General features: G+C 37.4%; 1 protein-coding gene across 2 annotated transcripts; it reads left to right on the plus strand.

Moving 5' to 3' along the window:
- Nucleotides 1-2,586: 2,586 nt before the first annotated feature.
- Nucleotides 2,587-19,066, plus strand: TSNAX (translin associated factor X). Of its 2 annotated transcripts, none has more exons than XM_025164527.2 (6): nt 2,587-2,690; nt 3,942-4,043; nt 4,530-4,644; nt 5,405-5,535; nt 15,442-15,566; nt 17,394-19,066. In XM_025164527.2, exons 2-6 carry the CDS (start codon nt 4,028-4,030, stop codon nt 17,769-17,771), a joined length of 765 nt encoding a protein of 254 aa, XP_025020295.1. In that variant the 5' UTR covers nt 2,587-2,690; nt 3,942-4,027; the 3' UTR covers nt 17,772-19,066. The 2 variants fall into 2 exon arrangements, with proteins under 2 accessions (XP_025020295.1, XP_015742985.1); XM_015887499.3 differs by having other exon boundaries at nt 2,596-2,790.
- Nucleotides 19,067-19,296: the final 230 nt, after the last annotated feature.

Below are 19,296 nucleotides of genomic sequence, written 5' to 3' on the forward strand. Positions count from 1 at the left end.
TTCTTGGAAGCTTGGTATTCAGACAAGGCAGCCATCAACAGGCACATAGAGATAAACAGCACCTACACACTATTCAAAGGAGACAATAGAAAGGAAAACAAAAGACCGGAGCATCTCCTCACCAGCAATCATCACCCAGATAAGCAGAGATTAACACTAAGATTATTACCAGACATACAATCAAGCAGTAAACAATAAATTAATCAAGGAACTACCAGAAAGGAAAAACAAAACAAAACAAAACTCCCAGCCCCACCAAGGCTGGCAGGGCATGCCACAGTATATAAACAGAGAGCAAGCCCCACTCCATTCTAGCACTGATGATGTTACTTAGTTGGGTAATGAAACATCTGCAGGCAAACAAGCAAGCTCAGAGAGCCCCAAGGACTCCACAGTTCAACCCTGAGCTACACATATTCTCTTCTGTTAGACAAAATATGTCAACATAGAACATTCCTGCATTGTCTTGTTGCTAATGGCCACATCACAGGGCGTGGAATGCATGATGTTCACCTTTCTACTCTTGGTAACAAATGTGTGTTCTTTCAGCCATTCTCAATTAAATGAAATTGTTTGTTCTGGCATTTTGGACCAGTGGTCAAACAAGTGCTAGGTTTAGCAGAAACTTCCCTTGGTTCACTGAACCAAATACTATAGTGCACTTCTTTTACATTCAGCCTAAGCAGCACACTTTTATCTGACATATGCAATTTTAGGTTTGTTTTTATTCCCCATGCTCACACGCCTTTTTTCCCCCCAAACACAACTTTTGTTCCCCCCTCCCTTTTCTCTCTCTCTCTCTCTCTCTCTCTCTCTCTCATACATACTTATATGGGATTTTTGGCTTTTTGAGTGCTGGGTTATGCCAGTATCTGGTGTCCTAGCAGCAGACTTTTTAATTGCGCTGCCTGCCAGAACGGGAATGAAAAAAGGGTTGGAAGCTTGTCTCCGGGTCCAGCTATTTGTTTTGCTTCATATATTTCCTTCCTACCCAGACCATTCTGACTCACTACCATGTAGACTCCTTGGAGGCTAGTTAACTGTGCAGCTGTGTGAATTTGTACTGCCTCCAAATTAGGGCTATAACACCTGGGCTGCAGAAACTGAGATAACCATTGATGGCAGCAAAGTGATACAGAAAACCTGCTGCTGCTGTCTAGTAGCTATCCAGATGTTTGCAACCCAGGTATGATAGCCTTACTCCACGGCCCATCACATGAGATGTCAGGAAAGTAGATAGAGGTTGGAGCCGATAAAAGGTGGACCAAAGGGTGGAGGTGGATAGAGGGCAGAGTTTTAAAAACCCAGATATTTGGTGAAATTCCAAATGTCTGGCCACCCTACTCATTGAACTGCCATTGTATATTGTGTTTTATATTTCTATGACAAGATATTGCAATTATGTTCTTATTATCTGGAAGTGAACTCTGTTAAGGCTTAGTGGTATTCTGACTGCTAGCATTCTGTACTGCTGTTTGCTTTGTGTCTGCAACAAAAACTGACATAACTGCTACATCATTACAAAGTTCACTGGTTGATTTCTATTGGTAAGTTGCTATTAGAACACCCAAACACTGGAGGTTTCTTGTTATGTACACAAATTGAATTTCAGGCATCTAGCTACAACTGCACATGGTGGCTGGAGGGATAACACAGTGCTGTGCTCATTATTTGAGCTTTCCTCTTATTGTGTCAGTAGGCCTAGGCAAAGCTTAAAATTAACTTGGGGAAAAAGGCTTTGGAATGTGCAAGAACACAAACGCTGCACCTGTTTCTGAATTAGCCTCTTCTGAGGCCACTTCAGTGCATGCGTGGAAGAGTCCCCTTATTATGCAAGTATAAGAGCCCCTTGGTCCATGACTGACTGGTGGTTCTTTCAATTCACAGAACCATCTCTGTGTCTGTCGGTTATTATTTTCTTCCTCTAGTTGTATTTCAGTGTTTAGTTTTCACAGTATACATTACTGTTAGAAAGACCATTTTGTTTTAAATAGTTAATCTTCTTTGTCATAGGAATAGTCTATTTATTCTTCATGATCTTGTCTAAATTCATTAGCCTTCCTGCTTACTATTAATTTTACTGCTCCAGCACACTGTTCATCATCTGTTTTAGAAACCAAGGAAACAAATCTATCTTCTAAATATTTAAATTTAATCTAGATCTTTCACTTTCCATTTTTATTTTCATAGCGAAAACCTTTTTTACTTTTGACTAACAAATTGTCATAATCTGCATATCCCACGTTTGTAAGTGTTTCAGACTCCCAGACTCCCATTCTGATTCCAGTTCTCATTCCTTCCAATCCTGCAGTTCTTAGATTCACTGTACACGCCTCACCCGAAGAAAAACTACGTTTCCCATAAGGTCTTGCGCGATTGTAGGCCTTAAAGAAGCACTACAGCATACAGGATATACCTCACGCTAATGCCTGATTCGGGAAATGAATGAATTCCGCTGCCCGCCAAAATACTTCAGTATGGGCTGATAAAAAGCCTAGCTCTTTCTCTGCCTTGGCGGAGTGGAAGTGTTAGTCCCAGCGGGGTTCGGCTTCGCAAAATTAAATGCTGCTATCAGGGATTGGAATAGACACCCCGAGAGTCTTGGGCGGGAGGGGGTCGAGGAAAATCGAGGTCCTGACAGCCACGGCGACCAAATTGGAGTGAGGGAGCACCGTTGAATCTCAGCTGAGGTCTTGACTGCGTCGCGCGTGTCGGTCACAGAATTCGAGTCTGGCCGAACTGGAGCTGCTGTCTCGGGGGACAGCGCGGACAAAATGAGCGGGAAAGAAGGTGGCGGTGGGACACGGGGAAGGGAGGGGCCCTCGCCTGAGGATCAAGAGCAAGGGTGCGGGGAAGGCCAGCGGCCCCTTTCCCCACCTGCTGCCTTTCCCAGGCTCTTTATTTTAGCCTCGGTTCTTCATTTCACATTGCTGCATTTTCTCGCCTTCTGTAATCCTACTCTTGTTCCCCCTAGTACAGTGTTTCATCCCCAACGGTTGTTAGGAAGTTTAGGCAGCAGTAACAACAACAAGAAAAAAAGCTTGCTGACCTTAAAAATGCATACAAGCCCAATTTCCAAAGGTTGCTTTTTGTGGGGGAGCTCTTGTGCCTGTAACAAATATGATGATCAAACACATCATGTAATGGGAGAGGCAGACACCTACCATGTGCAATATCATTCCTGTTTATACCTTCAGTCTAGGAGTTCACATGTCAGAGCAGTGTTTCTCAACCTTGGCCACTTGGAGATGTGTGGACTTCAACTCCCAGAATTCCCCAGCCAGCATGGCTGACTGGGGAATTCTGGGAGTTGAAGTCCACACATCTTCAAGCATCAGGGTTGAGAAACACTGTGTCAGAGCATAGCACTGCCTTTTCTGCCCTTCATTTACACAAGAATCATAGGGCAAGATTGGGCAACATGTATTTCTCCAGAAAGCAGATTTTAACCCTTATTCTGTTTTAATGGCCATTTCACTTGGAATGTATAGAAGTTAAATAATACTTGGAGAGGAGCATGCATTGCCCATGAAAGTGGGGAAAAAACATGAAATGCAATTAATATTACATTACTTTTATGATGCTTCAGTCAAATGAATTTAATAAATTAAAAGAACTATTAGTTGACCTTTTGAAACAACCAAAATCAGCTGACTCTGTTGCCTCATTCTTTTGAATGGTAAGCTATATCTGCTATATATGAAGTACCATTGCCTTGTTGGCAGTTAGCTCTCATCTTAAAAATACCATGAAACCTATCATTTCCAGATCGGTAGGCTGAATCCAGTTTTCTGTGTAAAACAGTGAATGGAACTGTGGACAGTTTTCTAGTTTCTTAAATGCCCATGATACAGATAACTCATGAAAAGTTGTGAATATTTGGTTTTTTGAGAAATATATTACAATTTGATAATACTTTCTTTTTAATCTTACACAAACAGGTGGCTTCAGAAAAAGGAAACATGACAGTTTTCCACATGGTCATAGGAGGGAAGAAAAAGACAGCATTAACTTTTCTTCATCTGTGATGACATCCTTCAGGAGTAAGTAATTTTAGAGGCATGAAGTTGTGGCTCACATATGTGAACTGATTACCTTGTCTCCATGCAGTTCCTCTTAAGCTATGATAGAAACATTCTGCACCATTTCTATAGTACAGTACTGTATTTGCAGACGTGGTTCCAGATGTCTCTGTGTATTGACTGCTTCATATTGTGAGTACTTCCATAAAAATTGGGAATTGCACTGCTTCTTTTCTCTATGCGTGTGAACTGGATATGATTGTTTAAATGTTTAAGTCAGAATTTTTGCAAAACGAATGAAGCTTATTAAACTATTTAGCAAACTATTAACATTTTAAACAGTAAAATTGTATTTAAATAAAGGATTAGAATTTATCTTAGTAGCCTTGTGAGTTTCTTAGAACACAAGAAGTCTGCTTTTGAACAGCTGTATGTTCTGTTGAGCTTGCACGTTCATATCTGTATTTCTAATATTGTTCCTTTATGCTTACCTGCATTCTTTTTCAGTATTTCAGCTGGAACTTGATACAAGACATGATAAATATGAGAGGCTTGTGAAACTTAGTCGTGACATAACTATTGAAAGTAAAAGGACCATATTCTTACTGCATAGAATTACCAAGTGGGTATCCTGTAATACTTAACATAAAACAAAGAGTTAGGGATGAAGGGAAGAAACTTTCTTCTGTATATTTTCAGACATACAGCAGGCCAACATTTTATTCCCTGACTTTATTTTTGGATGAGGGTTTCATCCCTTCCCCAACAGTGGTCAGTATTCTACTAAACATACTAATGGAGTGTTTTTTCTAAAAAAAATTAAAATTCATGCAAATCTTATCATCATTTATTCAAACCTTATCATTACATCATTTCATTCTTGTGTATGGATGGTGCTCTTGGAATATGTTATCTCTGATTTTGGAAAAAGAGGGAATGATGTTAATTCTCTTTCCCATTATTATAACTTATATGAGCTTTGGTATAGATCAAAACTGCACTTTCAAGATAATGCTATTATTTTGATTAGTATTTGGAATAACTAATAGATTGTTTTTAAAGTCATATGCATAACATTATTTAGAAGCAGCTTTTCTCCACTGAATTACTGTGGTAGTAATAGAAAATAGTAGCCGAAGTTTATACTGTAAAGGACAGCTACTCTCTGTTAATCCCAAGCATGTTTGCCAAGTGGTCTAACTCTTCATTAGAGAGACTTGGTTTATATATAGACAGATGCTTATTGTGGTGTTTGAAAAGGATGAATGTGATGCGTTTAAAGCAAACAGAGAATGGTCTTTGCATAGTATATATCTTATTGCTTCTTTGCTGTTGTTTTAACAATGGTCACTTTTTAATTTGATTGTATTCTGTGATTACAGTGCTTCCAATGTAGAAGAAATACTGACAGAATCTGAAGTCAAACTAGATCTTGTGAGACAGAAGATAAAACAAGTAGCACAAGAATTGATGGGAGAGGATGTGTATCAATACCATAGAGCTATTTCTCCAGGTATGTGTAAGAAATAAAAACAAAGCAAATGAAACTTGCAAGAGGGGTAATTCTAGATATTTCATCAGTCCTGATTTTATTCCATCAGGTAACATACTGATGACAGCTTTTGATTCTGTTACCCAGGGATAATGTTTGTTTTGATTGCCTTAAAATATTTGGATATAGGAATTTATTATATTGAACTAGGGAGAGACTTTGCATTGTACAGAAATCAGCTGGAATTGTTCTGTGCTAGCTAATTATTGGGTTACATTAATAATTTAATTTCTGCTGGTACTTACTTTATGTTGTCTAGTCCAAGAGCTGCAAAAACCAGAATATTTATTTAATTATTTAAAAGATTTAAATGACTGCCCATCTTATAAAACAGAACTCTGGGCAGCTCACAACAATAATAAAAACCACAGCGGTAATAAAAAAACCAAAGACAGTAAAACCAGGCATCTGACCTACAGTCTCCAGTCCAACAAACAATGCAGTCCTCAGGCTCCAGCCACACCCTATCCCAGTGACTTGGGGAAAAGCTGACCCTTTATGGCCTTCTGGAAGGCTAAAAGTGTGGGAGCCTGTCGGATCCCAGGGGGGAAGGTGTTCCACATGGTAGGGGCTGGTATGGAAAAGGCATGCTTCCTGAGTCCCACCAGATTTATGGGGTGGGACCTGGAGCATGCCTACCCTATTTAGCCTGATGGGACAAGCAGATACCCTCAGGGAGAGCTGGTCCTACAGATAACCTGGCCTCATGCCATGTAGGACTTTAAAGGTAATAGACAAGACCTTGCATTGCATCTGGAAAGAAACCAGGAACCCAGAGCCACTCTATCTTGCTAGGGTTCAGTTGGAGACAGTTTCTCCCCATCATCCTCACAGCTTCCAGGAACTGGGTCAGCAATGCCACCTTGGGTGGAGATATGTAACTGGGTATCATCAGTATACTGATGGTACTGTACTGTGTGCGCTGAACAGCCTCACCCAGCGGTTTCATGTAGATGTTAAAGTGGAATGGTGAGAGACCCGAGCCCTGAGGCACCCTGCACTGCAGGGGCCTAGGGCTTGACCTCTCTCCCCTCCCCAAAACTGAGTGTAACCAGCCATGGAGGAAGGAGGAGAACCACAGCAAAACAGTGCTTTCCACTCCCAGTCCCCAAAGCCAGTCCAAAAGATACCATGGTTGGATACTATGCCTTTTTGCAACTGAGCAAATTGTAACACAGTATAAAAATCAAGTGATTATTATGAAAGATAAGGCTGTGCAGAATAATCCATGGGAAAAAAGCCAGATGAGTGAATTCTAGGATATCCTTCTGTGAACCTGTGTAACAGCAAAAGCATCATACTTCTGTTGACATCAGTTGATACAAACATTTGATCCTAATCTAGGGACCTTCCAGGGAAACTAATTAAAAAGTAGAGTGATAAATCTGAAGCTCTCTGTGGGAGAAGCTGCAGAAGAACACTACATGGTTTCATAGTTTTACAGCTTCCACAAGTGGATTTATTTGATCAAGGAGAGCAAGTGTTTTTATAAGAAATAAATATGTAGACATTAAGGTGATTTAGCTGTTCACCTGTTCAATGCTACAAAAGGAAAGGGCTTCTCACAAATAAAAGCCAGATCCTGGGTCTGCACACAATTACTAATCACACAACAATTATTTCAGTTTGCTTTATATTTTTAACTTTGTAAACTACCTAAATTGGAAATGGGTTCAGCCAATACCAAAAAAATAAAAATACAGCAGGTCACCATAGTCAAGTCTCAATAAAGTACCAGGACTGCTACTTTTATACTTGGTGGAAAATAGTATAGTTAAATGTTGTCAATATGTAGCTTCTCACAGTATCTCTTACTAATTTAGTGATACTGTTAAATACTAGCACTTTATAATAAAATTCTAGGGTGTTCACTTAGTTCTTCTTCAGGAGTAGAAGGGCAATTTTCCCAAATTAATCTGTGTGAACGATTCAGCAATGCAATTATTCTAATACTTGGAATCTGTACAAAGTGCTTCTTCAAATACTTTTGCAGGATTTGATGAACAGCTGTATTATAATAATTAATAGATTCAGAAATAGGGAAATATCACCTCTGTATCAGTCTCAAACTACTAACATGATCTTAATTCCACACTGAGCAAAATCATGGCATTTCACAGAAATTCTTAGAAAAATACATTTGGGAAAGCACGATAAGGTACTAATTATCCAAACTGCCAGAACTAAATGAGTCTGATATTTACTTTGGAAAGCAGTAGAGTGCTTACAATAAATCCAAGGGTTTGTAGGCAGAGGTTAAAAGGTCACATTGTTAAGCAGTTTTTCAGGCCACAAGGCAGTATCATAGAAACTGACAGCGATTCAAGAAATGTGGCAAGAAGTTACTATTGGTACCTCTGTATTTGGTGTTTCGTATGTAACTTGTGCTCCCATATAGGAAGTTTTAGCTACAAATTTTAATCACAGGTAGATCAAGTAAGTTGATACTGATGAATGAATACCCAGAAGTCTAGGGACATAATTGATTTCTACTCAAACAGCTTGTAGGTAGAGTGCAGATTACTGCAGTGTCGCATAATTCTGTGTGTGTACACTTATCACTGTGCATCATACAAGATACAAGGCTCTTGCTGCAGACTTGAAATCTAATAAAACAGGACTCATGAGAGAAGGGGAACTGGAGAAGAAAAACAACAATATGCCAGATGTCAACTAGAAGTAGGCAAGGAAGACCATAAACAAATGAATAAGTAGATGAATTTTTATGTCTTATTTAATTAAAAAAAAAAAAAACAGATCACTAGGGAAAGATTGTTATAGGCCTGTGAGGTATTAAAGTAGAAGCCATAAAGTAAGAAATATAGTAGGACTTGGAAGATGAGGCTTAAAAATACTGATATTTTAGGATGAAACATATAGCAGGAAAATACAGACATTTAAAAAATGAAGTTTGTGCTTTAACACCTAGGACTATGTAACTGAAAGCAACTTGTTTTGCTGCTACTCATAGTAATTCAGTTTAATAGAATGTACTACCAGGTCCTAACATAATTCATTGGTTTTCCACCTGAGTTTTTCATAGCCCATTGAGGCCCTTTACAGGTACTTCCCAATGAATAGTCTGCTTACAATTGTATTTTGACATAAAACTATAAATTAGTCCTCAGTCTTTCATCAGAGTTGCAACATGTCAGACAGCATGTGAAAATTCAAGAGATTCAGCCCAGGGATCAAAGACTTCACTTAGACCAGGATGAGATAGACAGTTTCACAATAAGATTATCATCAAAGTTGTTCCAACCAGGAATTTGCTTTTTGAGGCAGTCTTAAATACCAGTGTCTTGCACTACCCATCTAGATGCCGTTGAAGCTATGCAGCCTTAATTTGCTAGGATCCATATCTGCAAAGTTTCAGCTGTTGTCAGCTTTCCCTGTTAATGGCTGTTGCTTTGCTAGCTTCTGGCTTTCTCCTTTGTTTCTGTACGTGTTTCCAATTTCAGGTCAGTGGTCTGTATTGGGTTTGGGAATGGAGATGCCCACATTTGGTCTTTCAGTGCTGGTATGATGTTTAGTTTATCAGGCTCTGAATTGCTAGGTTCATTACCTTGCTCCTCTTGTGAGAAAGACAATGTGTCCTAATGGTGCTCTAGTTACTGTCCTTTATCTTTCAGATATTTTAGTTACTTGGAAAAGACAAAAGAGAACATTGAGAATCAGTTATATTAGTAGACAAGGTCAAAGGAACTCATTTGGAACTGATAGTGACATCTAAAGATGAATCCCCCACAATGTTTGAGTGGGGAGAAAAGGGCCAGTATCTGCCATTACATTATGTAAAAAGTATTAACGAGATACAGGCTTTTATTGGTTTAAGCATTCATTTGTTGTAATATTACAATACATTTGTATTTTAATGCTTAGTTGCTGTTGAGTTAGGCTTGACTCCTGATTCCTGTATGGACAAATGCTCACCATTTTCATATCTTTTTTTAAATACTTGGTTTTATTTCTTCCATCTCCAATAGGGTCATTTGCAAAAATCCAGAAGATCACTAGATACAGGTAGTCCTTGACTTATGACCACAATAGGAACTGGAAAATTTGTTGTTAAGTGGTGCAATCTTTAAGTGAGTCATCACATGATGACCTGATTTTATGACCTTTTTGCCACAGTCATTAAATGAATATGTGGTCGTTAAGTGAGACATCACGTGACTGTGACTTGTGACCTTCCCTGCCCCTTCCCCATTGACCTTGCTTGTTGAAAGCTGGCTGGGAAGGTTGCAAATAGTGATCACATGACCACAGGAAGCTGCACCCGTTGTAAATGTACAACAGTTGGCCAGCGCCTGAACCATAATCATGTGACTGTGGGGACCTGCAATGGTCTTAAGTGTGAGGACCAGTCATAAGCGCCGTTGTAATTTCAAACGGTTGCTACATGAATGGTCATAAGTCGAGGTCTACCTGTAACAGCATAGAGTAACAATTTTCTGTATGCCATCTAATGGTTATCTGTATGTTTGTAGCCTATATATGGTAGCCCAGTCCACATATAAAGTGCCTGTGCATGCTTACAGTGTGGTATCCTTAAACAGGCATAAATATTTTATTAAGTTCAAAGAAATCCAAGAAGTATGTCTCACAATCATGTTGTCCTGTTGTTTTTAGATTTCCTAGAATGTTTTTCACTGGAGCCAGCAATGTAATATCCTCCTTCCTTTCAAATAGTTCAAAGGGCACAGTATTCAAACTATACGTTTTGTTGCTGAAATTATTTTGAGGGCCATCTGAAGCATTGAAAAGGTTCTATTTTGTATTCTTTGCAAGCAACAGCTGCAGCTTTTTGGAAAATAAGCATTTAAAGGTTTGATTTCGGAAGTCTTAGGGCCAACTTTTAATGAATAGTGTCTGAACTTTTAATGGTCAGCAACTGTAGCAAGACCATATTGGACTTCAGATATTTTGTATAGTATGTTACCCATTTTATGGTATGACAGTCAAACTTTCCAGAATCAACAAGACATTGTAAGATTTTGCTGACCTGCTGAGAAAAAGTAATTGAAGGTCTTACTTTGTACATACTAACTAAATTGGTTGTATTTAATGGCTTTATTTTATTTAGACTTTATCAGAAAATGGTGTAATAATAAAGATTAAAGAATTGGGTAATCTATTTAATTTTTTTTTAATGTAGTTACAGTAGTGACTGTAACAAAAAAATCTAACAAGGATGTGCAAATGTTTAGTGTAATAATCATGTATCTATAAATAGAAGTGCCATAAATATGATTCCTGGGAATATTGTTTGGCGTTGGTAGTTACGAAATGCTTTTTTTGGGGTTACTCCAAGCCACTGTTCTTTGACTTAAAGATAAAATAATTCTGGCAAAGCACTAAAGAAGTTCCACGTTTTCCCTCATTAAGACTAGTGCTAATGGCATGCAGAACATTTCCCCTAAGGATACTCGTATGAGCTCAAATGCTGAGTATAGTACTAATAATTGAACAATAACAAAAATGATGGCTGTTCTCTACACATTTCTTAAAGTACAGATTGTCCCAAGGGATAATTAAACAAGCAAACAAAGATATACTGAAATAACTAGTTAAAAAACAAAGGCAGGCCAACTTTTGCACATTGTTATTGTTATCTTTTTGTGGTTACTTTTGAAGTAGGTCTGTAATAAAAGATCTGTCTTTCCTACTATGTAAAGGATACATATCCTTTGGAATATATGAATAATTTGCCTTTAAAACTGCAATAGTGGCAGGAAAACATAAGAGTTATTTTGTACACTAGTTACTTTTGTTATTTTAATAGAGTTACACTGGTTGAAAAGGAAATTTTATTCAACAAAGGGAATTCCCATATAGTTCAATTCAGCGTCTTACATTAAAATAAGAAACCCAACTCTTCCGTAATGTAATGAGCCTCTATCATGAAACATGTGAATAAAAATGTGAAGATGACTGTTCTTTGAGTTGAATTCTGCTTTTGCTTATTCAGTGCTTGTTTATTTGGAAGTAAATCCTACGAAATTCAATAGAAAATCTGTTGTATAGTAAGTATGCATATGATTTTACCTCTGTAGCCTTATATAAGTCTTCCATAATCCATATACTGTAGCACCATTTCCATTTCTATGTACTACAAAGTACAAGAAAAACATAGTCTAGAATTTGACACAGGAAAAACAACAGAGGGAACTTGCTGATATAATTGAGCAGGAAATTGGTATCTGTGTTTGAATTATAGAAGGACATAAAAATGAGATTTTGTCAAGGTTTCATGAAAAACAGGTTTTGATAGAAATCTGAATGATGTAAGAGAAGTGGTGCCATACAGGTGCTTTGGGAAGCAGCTCTAAGCATACAGTATGAGCAGAAAAGGAGAAGGGGCAGAAGACCTTTGGAAGGTGTGTTGTGGAGCTGAAGAAGTAGAGATCTAGGCAAGGATGTATTATGATAGAAGAGAAAAAGGTGGGTGGCTTTTGAAAGTAAGCACTATCATGTCACAAAGAGATTTATGGAGGGGTATACTATGTGACAGCAGAATGACAGCCCAGACTGGATTAAGATCAGAGAATAGAGAAGAAATTCATTCTTTGAATTATGCGCAATTATCATCTTTTGAGGATTTTGTGGTGGCTGTGATGAACATATGGCAGGTGAGTCTGGATCTTTTTCTAAAAAAACAAATCATGATACAAGTTGCTTACATTCCTGTGAATAGACCAGGCATAGTAATATGATTGGGTTTCTTTCTCATTGACTTCTTTGCCTCTCCTAAAGTAGATGGATTTAATAAGTAAATCTTCACTAATGTTATATATACAGTATGTACATATTATAATGTGACCCTTCTAGGTAGCTTGTAGATGAGATTCAAGTTACTAAATAATTTGCCCTTACCAATAAAATCAAGTGGTGATTACTTTTATAGGAAAAGAAAATTTTAAAAAATGCTTTCCTAATCAAGAGGAATACTTTTTGTGTTATACTTCAGTAGAACTTGTGGCAAAAATAACTTGTCCTTCTAAGAAGCTTACAGCAGTTAATTTTACAAATTTAAATTAGGCTGAAAAAGAATGGTTTGTGCAAACTAAGCACCAACTTTGAAGTGCAAGTAATAATTTGAGCTTTGTTTCTTGCATTCAAACATTGCGAGCACAGTTCCATGTTAAAATAGAAGAAGAAATATTTAATGGCAAGGAAAACCTGTCAGTATTAACAATAGAACAAGGTTGCTAAAAAACCTCTGGATTACTTATTCTTCAGTATCTTATCAGAGTGGCAGTGGATTGACAAATGAATGCATTCCCAATTCTGATGTTCTAATAAGCTTTACAAAATTAGTGTCATATCTTTTTACCCTTTCCTGCTAATTTTCTTTCTTTAACTTTCTGAAAGCTGAAGAGAATAGGGCCAAGCTGCAAAACAACGATCAAGTTCTAAACAGGCCAGATTGGGGCAGGGACTGTGGGAAAAAAATCCAGAAAAAAATTCCCCAATGTATCCTTTTGGGACAGAGAGTTGGACACCTGCTCAGAATGTTCCTGAAGGGTTTGTTCTAAGGAACTCTCCCCCTCCTGGTCACATGACCCAGAGCAGAGCTACTATTAAGGGATGGAAAAAATTCCAGAAATCTGTTTTGCATGCTTTCCCTGCCTTGTTCTTTCCAACCTGGCGTAATATTGGAAACTGTAATCTGGATCAAGACTCTGCCTCTGGTCCTAGCATCTAGATAATTCTCTGAAAACTGGACAGAACAGGACCAAATTTGGGGTGCGGGAGAAGCTGGCAAAAGAAAGGTTGAGTTTGAAAAGGAGCTGAATCTGGCCAGGGGTTACAGAGCAAAACATTCCAGAAAAGAATGGTGGAGCCCTACGGGAGACACAGTTGGGCAGCAGACTGGAATGCTGCCAGCTGTTCCATCCTAAGTTCTACCCCCAACTCCACCCAGTCATGTGACCAGAAGATAGTATATGCAGCCTACTCAGTGTTTTCCAGTGCACACATACAGAAACAAACACAAAGATGTAACACTTTACTCTGTTATGCAGAAGAACATATAGATGCTTCCTATGACCACTTCTGAAAAGGCACTGGAAAGAATTCTAGAAGTCATACTCTGCATGCTTTCCTTATTTGTATACTAATTTTGTATTAAAAATAGATATGAGAGGTAAAAGAAAAAACCGTTGGGCAGTATAAATGTAACACATGTTAACACTTTGATTCAGTGTATCTGAAAGGATCTCCATTCTAAAACAGCATTTCTCCTTGCTGAGGAGGCGTTGGGAGATGCAATCATGGATTTTTAATTAGGTTCTCAACGTTTAGTCAGCAAATACAAACTATACATAAGTAGCCTTATAAACTACTCTTCCCAGCAGTGAGATTCTTAAGTAATTTTTTTCTTGGAAGCAACCCAAAACTAAGAGCAGGAAGATGTTGGATAAAATAGTGAAGTGGGATAGGGATTTTTTTTTTCACCTTGGGGATTATTTGTGAAAGTAACGGATGTCCTTCCATTAAAGCTATAATATATTTAAACATCCTTTTACCTGCTTAGCAAAAACACCTTATGTCAAGGTCTTGGGTCATTTTAAATGGCATTCCAAGCTGCTTTTTGTGGAGAACTTCTGAAATGCACGTATTCAATGTGAAACATTTAGTGTAATGAGGAGAATACTGTTAAATAATTCTCAGTGTAATCTAGGACTGCTCTGTGTGGAATATGGACAGTCTGTTTAACTGTGGGCACAGCTCATTACACTCATGCGACACTACTACTCCGTGAGTTGTACTGGCTTCCAGTAGGTTTCTGGGTGTGATGCAAGGTGCTGGTTACCACCTTCAGTGCTCTGCCTGGCATCGGATCTGCTCCTCCCCAGGGGGAAGGCATGTTCCCTCATTTAAACATTCCTATCTTATGGGACCTAGGAAGCTTGCCTTTTCGGTGGCTGCTCCTGTGCTCTGAAATAATCACCCTCCTCCCACCTGATATACAACAGGGCCCAACCTTGCTGGCCCTTAAAAACCAGGAGTTGGGGTCTAGTTGAGTGGAGTCCCCTTTTTATTGTTTTAAATTATCCTGTTCATTTTGCTGTTTTATATATTGGACTTTTTAAAAAAATGATGTATGGTTAGTTCTTTTTTGCTAATACTTATTTTTGTTGTACACTGCCCAGTCACATTGATTGATTGATTGATTGTCTTTGTCTCTCTCTCTCTCCCCCCCCCCCGCTTTCCTATTGTGAATTCAGTGAAATTATGAATGTAACATTACTTATATATTATCTAATGGCTGAATCCCTCACATTTTAAATTGTGTCTTATATACAGATTATATCTTCAGAAAAATGGAGGGGCAACCATCAATGAGCACCTATCTCCAGAATATTAAGATTCAGATAATTAAATTTGTATTTATAAAAACAAACTGAATAAACTGAATTTTGTTATATTGTTGTTTAAGTTCCTAAGCTAAGAACTGAAGACCAGCATTCAAATTTTTTCAAGAACTCAAAAGACATGCAGCAATTTATGTTAACTGCTTTTTTTCCATAGGGTCTCTTACTACTTTTCTCATGGTCTCTGTACTTGAGAATCTTTCAGTTATGCTAATTTTACTTCCAAGATACTTTACTTAGCTTGGGTAGAGAGCTTGGGTAGAGAGAAACAAACATTTGGATAGCGTGCTTTTCTATGAATTACTGCAATAAAGACTTTAAAATACTAATCATTGCAACTAAAATTGTCATATACATAACCTAAAAGAGTCTGCATCAACCAAAAAGTGGTTAAAAGCTGACATCCCTAAAATAGCATTTACATTCTTATTTTTATTGTGAGTCTCTACAATATAATAATATAGTTTACATTTTCCATTTCAATCAGGTCTTCAAGAATATGTGGAAGCTGTTTCATTTCAGTATTTTATCAAAACCCGGTCATTAATTAGCTTAGAGGACGTCAATAGACAACTGATATTTACAGAAGATAATAAAGAGGAAGAAAAGAAGGTATTATAAATAATCTTAACCACAACTTTCATGTTTCATTCATCATTTGTAAATGGGTATTATAAAGAATTGCTGTAGAGGATGGACAATAGGATAACGACGTGATTATGAAAGGTCTCCTTGTAGTTCTACTTTCTGCAAGTCTTTTTTTTTTCCCCCTCCCTGTTTCAGAGGTGGTTGGAAAAGCCTCACTTTTTTGTTTTAGAGTCAGGGAGAAACTGAAGTTTTGAATCTCTGATATCATAAAAATCTTTTTATTTTGTCACTATAACTCCTAGCATAATCTTAGGCTGTTTTCCTCCAAAATGCTACAGAGGCATAAAAGAATAGGAGCACTGGGAATGTATTAGGAGTGCAGCTGATATTGTGGTCCTGTGACAAATAGCATGAAGAAAAGAAAGATTCCTTTGGGATGATGCCTTTGGTATTTGAAACCTGACATGCAAAAACTTCTTTTTCTCAGTTTAATTCATTTTCTCTTGTCTGAAGGTTGGAATTATTTTTCCACTTACAAAATTGACATAAAACTTAAAAAAGACGCTTATGGGACTTATACTAGGGATACTATATTTGGGCTCCAGAAGTACAGGAAACTCTAATTCTTGTCTGCCAACTCATTGTCATCTGGTATGTCTCAGCCCATGTATGGAATCTCTAGCTTGCACTAGCACCAGCCATGGATGTGTTAGGCTAGCCAGCAGCTGCTAGCCCTTTCCTCTTCTCAAAATGAGTAACCATCCTTGCATCATTCTTGCAGAGCCTGGCAGAACAGTTCTCAGCTTCTCCTTTCTGTCCTTAAGAGTTAAATGTCTTTTGCCCTTCACATTTGAGATTTCCAGTCAATCAGATCTTGCTGCTTATAAACTGCATATGTCTAATCTCTTTTCTGATGAGAGCTAAGAATGAAAATTTCCATTCTCCTTTAGTTTCCTCCTTCATTGGCTCATGTAAACTTCCTCTGTGAAATTGACAAATTGTTGATCTTGCTTATATCTAAGTGTCTGCCAAAGTGACCAGTTTCTTGAGATATCACAGTCTCTCCCATAGTTGATCCTTGGATAATGAGTGCATCTTGAGGATCTGGATGAAATTTGTGGATATTTGTTGATTATGGGGTTAATGTTTTTTAGTTTAGCTCATTAAACGGTTAAACAGACAGTAATATGCATATAAGCACTGAAGATGTTACCTAGCCGGGTAATGAAACGTTTGCAAGAAAAGAACCAAGCTTAGAGAACCCCAAGGACTCCATAAACAGTAATATATAGAAGTTTACTACACAGTGATGATGATAAATATATAATAGTAGCAAAGTATTTATTGTTTTCAAAATATAAATAATGCAAGATAGAACTAGAAAACATACACGGATATACAACATAATAAGTAGCTTCTATTTGATTTAGAGACTCTAGCCTACTGCCTATTGGAATGAAGGGTTTCTGTAAAAGTTGTTGCAATCATTCTTTTCTAGCTGAGCTAATATTCCTTACTGTATGGTTGACAGTAAGATAATACTTACCTAGAGTAGAGATGATTATTCATGCCATGTAATTGTTGATGGCACAGGAGACTTACTATGTAAAAAGAAAGACTATTAATATTATGCCACCCAAAATAGACTTAATTTAGGTCCAGTGTAAAAGAGATGAATTAAGTTAAAAAACTGCAAGCCTTCCATCAAGGACAGTCATCCATTAAAAGGTTCCAAAGCCAGGCCACTTTCTTTCTAAAAATGCTTTTATTGAATTAATTTCCTGAATTATGTTTTACAAATTGCAGTTTCTCTCTGTTCTAAGCCGTTTTTGTATTCTGTTGTATTACTAGCTATCTTCGGATTCTCCCAGTAAGCAAAAAAACACCTGGAACATAAAAGTGACACCTGTGGATTATCTTCTGGGAGTGGCTGATCTAACTGGAGAATTAATGCGGATGTGTATTAATAGTGTTGGCAATGGTGATATAGATACACCATTTGAGCTGAGCCAGTTCCTGTGTCAGATTTATGATGGCTTTTCTTACATTGGTAACACTGGACCTTATGAAGTTTCTAAGAAACTCTATACTTTGAAACAGAGTTTAGCTAAAGTGGAGAATGCCTGTTATACATTGAAAGTCAGGGGTTCTGAGATACCAAAGCATATGTTAGCTGATGTGTTCTCCAGTAAAACAGAAATAATTGACCAAGAGGATGGGCTTTCCTAACCATACTTGGAATCTCACAACCCACAAGGATCAAGAACTACAGGATCAGGACAAAGCAAAGCCCTGGATTTGCTTATTAGAAATCTTAGCCATAATATATGTTTTAAAATTAGCTGAAGTAGAATATGTTGTATTCTAAAACTGTTACTGCATAATGATTTAACATGCCTATCAAACTCATTGCCAGTGAAAACGGTGTTTTTTTGTACAAAGGCCACCTCTTATATTCTGTACTTTATTATTGTAGGCATACTGCAGGTTACCTTAAACCAGATATCAGTGAAGGACCATAGTCCAGAATATACATTCAATATTACAACTATTTTGTTTTGTTGTTGCTTTTATCTAAGTGGTTAAAGTCTTTGATGTATAAATTTCAGAATGTTCTGGTGTTAAAATTAGTATGTTACGTTTCAAATGACTGAAAAGAAAGAGAAAGTTGGTTGAGTGGGAAAGAACCTGGGGGAAACTAACAAACTTAGCTTATATTATACTTTGGGTACTTTCATATCCCTGTTTGAATATCTTAATGATGGCTTTCTGTAGATAAGTTAATATTAACACCCTGCAAATTAAGCCAAGCAAAACCTAAACATGTGTAAAGAGTTTTAGCATAAGTAAGATCAGTGTGCATACCCAATTAATATAGATTTCATGGAAGGATTTGGATGAGCAAGCTTGAGAAGATAAAATAAGAAAAATATTTGAAATATGGTTTAAAACTGAAGTTGCCAGTATTTGCAAATTATGTATCTGTTCTATGTATGTTCTTCAGAAGATTACTGTTCTGTGTATTTAGTTAATCTCTTGCTTCAAATTCAGAAGGTTTCTTGATTAGCAACTCTGGCTTAGACCTTGACTTCCTTTCTGTGAATAGAATAGAATTAAATTTATAGAACAGGCTTTCCTGCTTCCCTTTTCTCTCTGTAAATCTGTTCCTGAGAACAGGGAACTCTTGGGCATGATGTGGAATAAATTATAAGAGGCCTATTGGTAGAAATTCCATGTATGAATTCAGAATCCGAGTCATTGTGTTCTGGGGGAAGTGTAAAACATAAAAGTAGCTGAGGACCCAGGCCCTCCACTATGCATGAACACATTGGAATTTTTACCACAGTTCTTGTTTCTATATTGCTGATATTTTAGCATGGCCTATAGATTCACAGTATAGCATTTTTTCCCCTAGCATCACCAAATTTCTCGTGATAAAAATTTAGAAAGCAGTGTTTTCCTCCCCTTATAAGGCTTAATGATGTTTCTACAGTTTATACAATAAACAAATGAATCTTGTAAAAGTATTGTTTGCCATCTGCTTTTTCTGACAAGACAGTCTATCCTTTTCTATGTCATACTTTAATGAAAACATTTTTTCCCTGACACTTTCCAGTTTGCCACCTAGTGAATTTGCCATGTAACTAATTTTTTTGCAGAAAAAAATAAAACTGTTTCTAGTGATAGTGTTGCTCTGAATGCTCATAACTTTGGATCAGCTTGCCAACCAAGATAAAAGAGGTATTTGCAGTTT

This window comes from Python bivittatus, unplaced genomic scaffold (assembly GCF_059951505.1).
Source record: "Python bivittatus isolate LINGU-HERP-01145 unplaced genomic scaffold, Pbiv_v1 ctg000020_np1212, whole genome shotgun sequence".
Taxonomy (NCBI): domain Eukaryota; kingdom Metazoa; phylum Chordata; class Lepidosauria; order Squamata; family Pythonidae; genus Python; species Python bivittatus.